The sequence below is a fragment of the Mandrillus leucophaeus genome, unplaced genomic scaffold (genome assembly GCF_000951045.1).
Source record: "Mandrillus leucophaeus isolate KB7577 unplaced genomic scaffold, Mleu.le_1.0 Scaffold216, whole genome shotgun sequence".
Taxonomy (NCBI): domain Eukaryota; kingdom Metazoa; phylum Chordata; class Mammalia; order Primates; family Cercopithecidae; genus Mandrillus; species Mandrillus leucophaeus.
The window spans coordinates 3,564,050-3,574,561 of record NW_012102210.1 but is presented as its reverse complement, the minus strand read 5'-3'; the positions used below and the strand labels follow the sequence as shown (position 1 = coordinate 3,574,561).

At 48.7% G+C, this 10,512-nt stretch overlaps 1 protein-coding gene across 3 annotated transcripts in view; it reads left to right on the top strand.

Annotated features, from left to right (window-relative positions):
• The window catches only part of BOLA3 (bolA family member 3), a 12,536-nt gene extending 4,665 nt beyond the window's left edge, over positions 1 to 7,871 (top strand). For 2 of the 3 annotated variants that reach the window (XM_011980705.1, XM_011980704.1), the window contains 2 exons: positions 975 to 1,063; positions 7,628 to 7,871. In XM_011980705.1, the coding sequence (XP_011836095.1) occupies positions 975 to 1,063; positions 7,628 to 7,693 (155 nt within the window). In that variant the 3' untranslated portion in view covers positions 7,694 to 7,871. The remainder of the gene's footprint in view (positions 1 to 974; positions 1,064 to 7,627) is intronic. The other variant, XM_011980706.1, reaches the window with a different exon arrangement.
• Positions 7,872 to 10,512: the final 2,641 nt, after the last annotated feature.

Genomic DNA, 10,512 nt, shown 5'->3' with positions numbered 1-10,512 from the left:
ATACAAAAAAAAATTTAGCCGGGCATGGTGGCGGGCACCTGTAATCCCAGCTACTCAGGAGGCTGAGGCAGGAGAATGGCATGAAGCCAGGAGGCAGAGCTTGCAGTGAGCCCAGATCGCGCCACTGCACTCCAGCCTCGATGACAGAGCAAGACTCCATCTCAAAAAAAAAAGAAGCAGAACAAAGCCTGTGGAGTACAGTGCACCTCTCGTACAATGGCCTGGCTGTGTTAATCATGCAGGGGACATTTTCTTGCCCGTGTTATTTCATGCTAGAGCTATGTATTTATCATCATTCATCAGCACCAGCTCTCCAACCAGGTGGAGGAAAGCTCAGGCAGGCGGTGGATGGTCCACCAAGCTCTGGCTCGAGGGCTTCACCAAAAAGTTCTCCCCCAAAACCCAGGATGAAACCCTGGATGCTGTGCTGTGGACCCAGCAGTGCTAGAGATAGCCACGAGCAGCTCCATGCATAGCATGTTTGCTGTGTCCCCGGCTCTCATGCTCCCCTGGTTCTTTCTTTTCTTTGGATAGTATTACACAGTTTTCAAACCAAATTGTGGTGTATTTTTGCCCTTCAAAAAAAATGATCGTCGGTCCTTTGGAAGGTGGAACACTGAAATTCCGTCCTTCTCATCCTCTTCTGTGGTGTTTATTGGCCTCGCGAAAGGAAACTCTCTCCACTCCCTAGCTTGTCCATGCTTTATGCCTTATCTTTCCTGCCCACAAGTGATAACCCTGGGTGGTGCAGCTGCCTCGCAAAAGGAAGAGCACATTTTGGATTGTGGCAACCTGTCAGGAGGAGCATGTGGTCAGATTGGAAGCCATGATCTTTTCCTAATGGTCTTAGCAACTTTCCTTTGTGCTGAATGATAATATTCAGACCTTTGGATTGTACAGTACTTCGAGGACATATGGGACCATGGCTGCCATGACTTAATAATTGAAATGCTTTTGAATCGTGTTTATTTTAGGAGGTTGTGGGGCGATGTATGAAATTAAAATTGAATCAGAAGAATTTAAGGAGAAGAGAACTGTCCAGCAGCACCAGATGGTTAATCAGGTCAGTAGAGGCAACAGTGCCCCTTGCCACTGGCCTTCAGCCTCCAAAAGGGCCTGCCAAGCATGGATGGTGGTTTTTGCTATCAGTTGCAGGAAAGAATAATGCAGTACCACAGTCACGAAACAGGACTCAAGACCTGAGAAAAATTGCATCTGGGAGTATCTGCATTGTGGCAAATAGGAATTTCATTCAAAATTGAAGCCAGGCCTCCCAATAGTGATTTCGTATGTCCTTGTATAATGCTACTAATGTTTACTGTTATTGTCACATATTGATGAGGATATCTAAACACAGACAGTGCTAAAAGATGCATGTTTTTGTAGATCTGAAGAGGGGTTTTTGGCCTGTCTTTGGGACCGCTTTACAGATGGGTGAGTTGGTGCATGGCGTGAGTGAGAATGGCTGCAGCTGCCCCAGACCCAGTGACAGAACATTTGGGTTCTGGAACATCATGGTCAACCAGCCTAAGGCTCAGTTTAAATATTATCCATATTTATTTTAATTGGAACTTATAACAACTTTGACCCTTGTTCCTGTACCTATGACTTTGCCCCTCACTGGGTGTGTTTGGCATCATTCTGGAAGGTCTTGCCATTGTGAACTAGTGTTATTTTTGTAAAGCACAGCACTGGTAATGAGCGTCTGTTCGGTGGCCTCTCATGCATCAAGTTCAGGTGTCCTAGACTGCTGTTCACGTGTTTCCCCCGCCCTTCTCTGTGTGCACCCTCCCAGCCGGCCTCTGCCTGCTGGTCTCTCTCTATCTGGGCGTTTGCCCAGAATGGACCTCCTGCCTGGGTTGCCCTTCCTTCCGTCCTCCACTCAGCTCAAATGCTGCCTCCCCTCCCTCCCCAGCAGGGAATGAATGCCCTTCCCCCACCCTCCCTGGCTCCCTTTTTTGGCTGTTGCTGGTTTCTGTTTGTGTCCTGAAAACTGACATTCCTGCTGTCTGACCCTGCAACCTGTCAGCCCTCTGTGGACCAGTGCCCTTTGGGATCCATCTTTGTGTTTCTCATGGAACCTAGCCCTTTGCAGTGGATGTGACCCCTACAGCCCTAAGGCATGCTGGTGGTCTGCTGGGTGCTCCAATCACTGAGCCCTCCTGGAAACTCTTCCAGCCCCATGTGATCTCTGGGGTCAGAATCAAGGTAGAAGACGAGACAGGGAAGACCTGGCTGACCCAGATGATCCCCAACCCGTGGCACTTTGGGTTTTATTCTCAGATCTCTGTACAAGCCACCTGGTGAGACTGGACCCACGGGTGCTGGTAATTTGAGTGTGTCCCTTGGCCTGAAGCCACAGTTACAAGTGGCTAAGGAAGCAGATTCTGCAATTGGACTTCCCACTTTCAAATCTGGGCTTTGCTACTTTCTAGCCATGTGACCTTGAGCAAGTTTTTCAACCCTACCCTTTGCCTCAGTTTCCTAATTGAGAGTAACAGTGCTTGCTTCAAAGCGTTGCTGTGAGGATTCGTGATAAAGTACACATTGAGCATTGACAACAGTGCCCGACACAGAGTAAGCCTTTCATAAATGTGACCACCATCACCATCATTGTCATCTCCAACACTGGAAGGAAGCTGCAGCCGTCTGGGGTGGGGAAAGGCTGTGATTCCCACAGTTTGCGGGAGTGTCAGCTCACGGTCTTGGGATTAAAGTGTCCTCTGGTCCCCTACAGCAACATGTGCCTCTCCTCACACTTCCTGAGTAGACAGCCCAGCCACTGTCCTTCATTTCCCCTCGAAAGCAGGCTTAGTGCAGGGCGGGGCTGTGTCCCCCACACCTAACAAAGGACCTGGCACATGGAAGGAGCCCAGTCAGTATCTCTTGAGAGTTTGCAGACAGTGAGGAGAGTCGGCTTGTGTTTTCTTATTGGCTTACCCATAGAAATTAAATTTTAGTATCTCAAAGGCGCTCCGTTTTGGAGAACTCACATCCTGACATTGGGGCACTTGTAAAAATATATACTTTTTTTTTTTTTTTTTTTTATTCCCATGGAGTCTCACTTTGTCACCCAGACTGGAGTACAGTGGCGCTATCTTGGCTCACTGTAACCTCTGCCTCCTGGGTTCAAGCAATTCTCCTGCCTCAGCCTCCCAAGTAGCTGGGATTATAGGCACCCACCACCACGCCCGGCTAACTTTAGTATTTTTAGTAAAGACAGGGTTTCACCATGTTGACCAGGCTGGTCTCGAACTCCTGACTTCAGGTGATCCACCTGCCTCGGCCTCCCAAAGTGCTGGGATTACAGGCATGAGCCACCATGCCTGGCCTTAAGAATATACATTTTTATATTTATATAGAGATGAGGTTCCACTATGCTGCTCAGGCTGGTCTTCAACTCTTTGGCGATCTTCCTGCCTCGGCCTCCCTAAGTGTTGGGATTACAGGTGTGAGCCACTGCGCCCGGAGCAGCTGCATCCTGAGTTACTCTAGAGGCCTCTCCTCCACTCCCAGTCAGAACAGCCCTTCTGGCTCAGGACTTGGGGTGTCATGCAGCTCCACACTGGGTGTCTGCAGGCAGCTGACATGAGGGGGTCCCCTGAGCCTGGCCACAGTATATTCTTAGGGGGCTGACACTTGTGTTAAAATATATGGACTTGGTCATAGGCAATTTTAGATGATTTAAGTTTGGGGATGTTGGCTTTGACAGTCGCATGAGAATGATGAAAATGAAAATCTTCAGGAGCAAGTCTGTTGGCTGGCAGGGTCTGAGCTGGTCCTGGAGCTGCCCTGCTCAGGACAGCTGTTGGGAATGGGATTCTGACAGGCACTGCCCTAAGAGAAGGCAGAGGCCTGGAATCAAGGGGAAGGCAAGGCGGTAACTGGACTCCACTCCCAGGGCCAGCTGGTCTCTTCAGGAGTGAGGTAGGGGTAGGGTAGGTGCCCCATCCAGATGCTCTCATGCCCAGACTGTTTGGGTGGGAGGCTGGTGTCCTGCCGGAGTGAAGCTTGCCTCATCTATTTTGCCTACTCACCCTGTGTGTAGTAATGTTCATCCTGGTGCTATAGAATCAGAATTTTCTGTCCAAAAGGCCTGAAAATGTCACCCAACCCATCCGATACTGGCATCCCTCCTGAGCTTCCCATCAGACGGTCCCTGTGGGATTCCCTGGAGGGGCCCCCTTGCCGGCACCCTCAGGAGTGGACTCGTTCCTCTGGGACCCTGCTGCACGGGGCTTGGCCTCTCCCAGGCCCCAGTGCATCTCTTGGGAAATACTCACTGGGCATTTGCTGTGGGCCAGGCCCCAGGAGGCGTAGATACTGAGGGTTCTGTACCAGGAGCACCTCCCTACCTGTCCTCCTGCCATCCTGGGGAGGTGGCAGCAAGGGCAGAGTAGGTAGTCGTGGTGAGCACTGAGTTGCCTTTTGAGGTGGACAGAGGTGAGATCTGAGCCTCATATTGGCAAATATTGCATGAGGCATTGACCACAGGTGCCCAGCGTCGTGCCGGCCACGTGGAAGGCAGCTGCTAAACAGTTGTTGCCGTCTCCCCGCCTCCGGCCTCTTTCCAGCTTTGGGGATTACCCTCCCCTAAGGCGCCTCCACCAATGTCCTTCCCCTGCTCAGAGCCTTTACATGGCTCCCCTGCTTGCCCAGAATCCAGTCCAGTCTTCCTAGCCTGGGATTGACCATCCTTCATGTGATCTGCCTCAGTCTCCCTGACATGTGCCTACCTCAGTGAATCACGGGAGCTTCTCAGCCTCTCCTCACTTTCTGTCCTGGGCCAGATGCCCTGTTGCTCTTGCCTGCTCCATTTCCGGCTGTCCAGCTCCAGGGCTGCCTCCTGTGTGCGGCCCTTGTGCGTCCACCCTAGTCACCAGTGCAGTAGCTTATCTCGAACACTAGAAGCAGGGCTGTGCGGGCTGGAGTCTGGCAGTCCACTGCTGCCCGCATTCAGTCCATTGGTGTTGGACTTGTGCTACTTTCTCTTACCTTTTTCATTACTTTCCCACGCCGTTTCCTCTGTGTCCCCAGCACCTGCTATAGTGCTGTGGGCATAGCAGGTGCTTAAGATTGTTTATCTAAGCTGCTTCTTATTACCTATGGGACTTCGGCCAAGTCACTTCCCCCAGCAGGGCCTGTTTCCTTAACTGTGGAGTGACCGAGGTGATCTCTAAGACCTTGTGTGGCTGTAAGGGACTGTAGTGTGTATTGGGAAGCCGTCAGGGGCTGCACAGAATGCAGGGAGAAGGCATCAGGGAGGCGGAGTGTGCAGGGCCTGAGGGGGTGAAGCCCAGAAGGTTCCTCTGTCCAGGGTCAGTCACGTGAAGGTGTGACTGGGCCCTCACCCAGCCAAGTGGACGTAAGGAGGAGAGGCTGTTGTGGCCCAGGCACAGACACAGTCTCTAGGGAGCATTCCATGCCTGCAGAGAGCAAGTGGCCCAGGGACCTTCGTCCAGTGATAGGAGGCTTTTTCCAGGGACATTTCTGCCTGTTTGCGGAGTCGAGGGCCCTGCACTTGATTGTGGAGTTGGAAGGTGTGCAGTGTAGGCCAAGTGGGGCAGCTCATTGTCCCCCAACACAACGGGAGCTCCTGGATCAGGGCAAGTCAGGAACATGATGGAAACCAGGTGTGGCCAGGACCTCAGGATACCTGGGTTCATATCCTGATTCCATTACTCACTTGTCTGCAGACTTTGGCAAGGAGTAGACTCTATTTTTTTTTTTTTTTAATAAAATACAGGGATAGGACTAGATTGTATCTAAGGATCTATAAACCTGACCACATATATTAGGATTCTTTATGTTGTAAGTGACAGAGACCAAGTTAAAATTAGCATAAGCAAACAAAGGGAATTATTTGGCCCATGTAACAAAATTATCTGGTTTCTGGTATATCTAGATTCCTGTCTCTCTCTCTCTCTCTCTCAGCTTTCAGCTTCTTTCCCTGTGTTGGTCTCCTTTTCTCATGCTAAAGATGGGCTTTCTCTCCTTGGTGGGAAACATGGTCCGTGGCCACCTCCAATTGATATCATAGCATATTGGCCCAAGACACAAGGCTCCACTCTCAAAAATCCCCAGGGAGATTCTAAGTGGCCCAATTTGGGTCATGTGCCACCCCGGTCCAGTCATAGGCTGGGCCAGTGGCACATCATGACCTCAATATCAGACCAATTGGTAGTTCCACCCGAAGTGTACAATAAAGTAGAAAAGGGATTATTACCAAGAGAAGGAGCTCACTAAACAGACTGGAAAAGAAAAATGTCCACTCTACTATGATCATCAGATTTTGGCCTAGTATAAAAGGATCTTATTTTTCCTCTGTACTGATTATAAACTTGAGAGGTCCAAGCCCCTCTCTGATTCTGTAACCTCTCTCCCAGCACTACAGGGGCCAGATATCTATTTGACTCTGGTGGTTCCTTCAGATTTGGGCTCTGACACCATTTGTAGCCTGAAAACAAGTCCCGTAATTCCTTTGAAACTTTATTTCCTGCTCTGACCATTGGGGAATTTGTGCTAATTGGTATGATTTTAAAGAACAGCTCATTTTAAAGAATGCTTGATGCTCGAAATAACAAAATACAGGAAGCAGCATAAAAGTTCACTCGGGGACAGGTTGAAAAGTTATAATACATTCATATAATGGAATACTATGCTGATGCAAAAAAGAATCAGGACACCCATACATGCCTAACATAGAAAGATCTCCAAGGTAGATGTTTAGGGGAGGAGCAAAGTGTAGAGCAGGGGTGTCCAATCCTTTGACTTCCTTGGGCCACACATAAAATATACTAACACTAATGATAGCTGATGAGCTTTTAAAAAACATTTTTTTTAAATCTCAATATGTTTTATGAAATTTTACAAATTTGTATTAGGCCACATTCAAACCTGTCATGGACTGGGCCGTGGGTTGGACAAGCTTAGTGTAATGTGTTTGAAATGTTAACCATTTGCATTTTAAAAGATCATGGGGTGAAATATATTAGCTTGAATATGCCTGGTGAATATGCATTTTTAAATCCCTGTAAAGATACACAAGAAACCGGCCAGGCACGGTGGCTCACGCTTGTAATTCCAGCACTTTGGGAAGCCAAGACAGACAGATTGCTCCAGTCCAGGAGTTCAAGACCAGCCTGGGCAATATAGTGAGGCTCTGTCTCTACAAAAAATAAAAAATTAGCCAGGCATGGTGGCCTGTGCCTGTAGTCCCAGCTACTAGGGAAGCTGAAGCAGGAGGATTGTTTGAGCCCAGGAGGCGGAGGTTGCAGTAAGCCGATATTGTACCACCTCACTCCAACTTGGGTGCTAGGGTGAGACCCTGACTCAAAAAAAAAAAAAAAAAATACACAAGAAACTAACAACAGTTCTTTTGGGAATGGGGGGTGGAAACTGGGAAGATGGACAGGTGTAGGAGGGAGATTTCCCTGTATGCTTTTTTGTACTTTTGGATCTTTAAATCATGTTAGATATTATTGATTAAAAAAATTGTTTTTCAGAAAAAGGAAAAATTGCTTAAACAAAGCACAAAGTCTCCTTCAGATGTAGAGCTGTATAAAAATACTCTCAGAGAATTACTGTAACCAATGTCAAAAACTGATGATGCTGTTTTCTTACTTAGGCACTAAAAGAAGAAATCAAAGAGATGCATGGATTGCGGATATTTACCTCTGTCCCCAAACGCTGACCACGCCCTGGCTGCATAGATGCTGCTGCTTAAGACCTCGGATGAACTTGACTAGCATCATTCTTCCCTGAGCATTCACCAAAAAATTTATATATTTTGCTCATATACATTTCCATATTATAATTATAGAAGATGTATAATCTATTTAGATGTTAATTAAAGGAAACAAACAACTGAAGCTTTTGAAGGGTCATTAGTAATATTTCAGGTTCCTTTACTTTGGCCAAAGGGGTCTTGTCTTTAGACAGTTCTGTCCTGCTGCTACAGAGAGAGAATGCAGTGCCAGCTTTTTGTCTTGTGAAGAGGTTTTCCTGTTTCTTCCCCCCACGAAACTGCTGAGGCTTCTTCATCTTACTGAAACAAAGAAAAGATCCTTTGCTATTGCTGTTCTTTTCCTTTATCATTCTTTTCTTCCCCCTCTAAACTTCTTACGTGAATGATCTGGGACCCTCAATTTCTTATGCTGTGAAATGGACTCTGAGGATTTCGGGGTGCCAGGATCCGGGTTCTTTTCCTGTGTTCAAAGATCCTCCACCCCTTGATTCTTGGTAGGAGGCAGAGCCCACCTCCCACGACAGAAGCTGAAAAGGCTTGCTTTCCCTGCCTGCCTCACAGCTGAGGCACAGGCAGACGTTCCAGACTCAGCCAATCAGATGGACCTGCCCTGAACTTGGGAGCAAGTGACACTGAGGAGCAGGGACAGTGGGACATCCATTCCTGCTGCAGCCATGGCTACAACATCTGGTGTTCTGGATGGTGGTGGTGGCAGCTGATGGAGTGCTATAAGCTGCTATCTCTGGAGTCTGTGGTGGTGGTTGCGGTGTCTGTGGTTTGGGCTCCAGCCACGGAGCCTTCCTTGTCCCTGTTTTCAGCAGCTGGCCCGCCAGTGTTCCCAGACACCTTGTGACTGCCCCCACACCCTTTCATTAAATTATTTTCTGCTCCCATCAGCCAGCACCCCCGTTACCATGGCAGTGGGAGGTTGACCATCCACTCCTCTCTCACACTCCTTTGCCTTTCAAGGAACCGACCACCAGAGAAGTTAGCGGTCACTATTGGTTCTGAAGGTACCTCCCTAAGAAATGAGGACATGAAGATATAACAACGTTGGGCCCCAGGTTTTTGGGGGCAGAAAAAAATTTCAAATATTCTGTTCATATACTGTGCCCCCGTTTTGTAATTGTAACATATTCTCTGTCTGCACAGTGGGGTTGGGAGGGATTGGTACCTGTCAGGGGAGAACTGCCTTTCTTTTTTTTTTTGAGACGGAGTCTCGCTCTGTCACCCAGGCTGGAGTGCCTGGATCTCAGCTCACTGCAAGCTCCGCCTCCCAGGTTCACGCCATTCTCCTGCCTCAGCCTCCCGAGTAGCTGGGACTACAGGCGCCCGCCACCTCGCCCAGCTAGTTTTTTGTATTTTTTAGGAGAGACGGGGTTTCACCGTGTTAGCCAGGATGGTCTCGATCTCCTGACCTTGTGATCCGCCCGTCTCGGCCTCCCAAAGTGCTGGGATTACAGGCTTGAGCCACCGCGCCCAGCGAGAACTGCCTTTCTTACAAAGAGTAGAGTCACTCAGTTGTATCAGAGCTGAGAAGGATGGGACAAAACAGAACTATGCCTGAAGGCCCGAGCCACCTCTGAAACAGCTAGACACCCCAGGAATGGCTTTCAGGTGATGTGGTGAGGAAACACCCAAGCTTGGAATCCCAGAGGCCAGCAGGACGGCAGTGGTCAGTGAGAATGGAGAGACCTCAAAATTAGACACACTGATTCCCTGCGTGGAACCTATTTGTCTTTCTCTTAAGAGTGGGCTCAACATAGTGATCTAAAGAACAGAATAGGCCAGGTGTGGTGGCTCACACCTGTAATCCCAGCACTTTGGGAGGCCAAGGGGTGGGGGGGGGCGTGGATCACAAGGTCAGGAGTTCGAGACCAGCTTGACCAACATGGTGAAACCCCGTCTCTACTAAAAATACAAAAATTAGCCAGGCATGGCGGCACGCACCTGTAATCCCAGCTACTCAGGAGGCTGAGGCAGGAGAATTGCTTGAACCCAGGAGGCAGAAATTGCAGTAAGCCAAGATTGTACCACTGCACTCCAGCCTGGGCAACAGAGCGAGACTCTGTTTTTAAAAAAAAAAAAAAAAAAAACCCAGAATAAAGTGAAAGTGACCTTCAGTTTCAGAGAATACATCATGTAATGCACAGTGGCTTTCTCCTTGCTCTCTCCCTTGGCTTGTTTGCTCTGGGGGAAGGCAGCCATGTTGTGAGGACACTCAAGCAGCCTGCGGAGAGGTCCATATGGTGAGAAACTGAGGCCTTTTACCAACAGCCAGCCAAACGGGCCTGCCAACAGCCAGCACAGAATGAGGCCTTCTGCCAGGACAAGAGCCATGTAGATGAGCCACTTTGGAAATGGATCCTTCAGTCACAGTCAAGCCATCAGAAGAGTACAGCCCCAGCTGGCATCCTGACTGCAGGTTGAGCCAGAGCCACTCAGCTGAGCCACTCGCCAATTTCTGACCAAGAGAAACTGTGAAATACATGTATGTGTTTGTTGTTTTAAGCCACTGTTTGGGGTTACATTTTTATGCAGCAATTGATAATTAATATATTTGTTCATTACTGAAGGAACACAGGGGCCTCTCATTTATTGACAGAAGGGTTGAAAAGTCAAACTTTAGGCCAGGCGCAGTGGCACATGTGTGTAATCCCAGCACTTTGGGAGGCTGAGGTGGGTGGATCACTTGAGGTCAAGAGATCGAGACCATCCTGGCTAACACGGTGAAACCCCGTCTCTACTAAAAAATACAAAAAAAC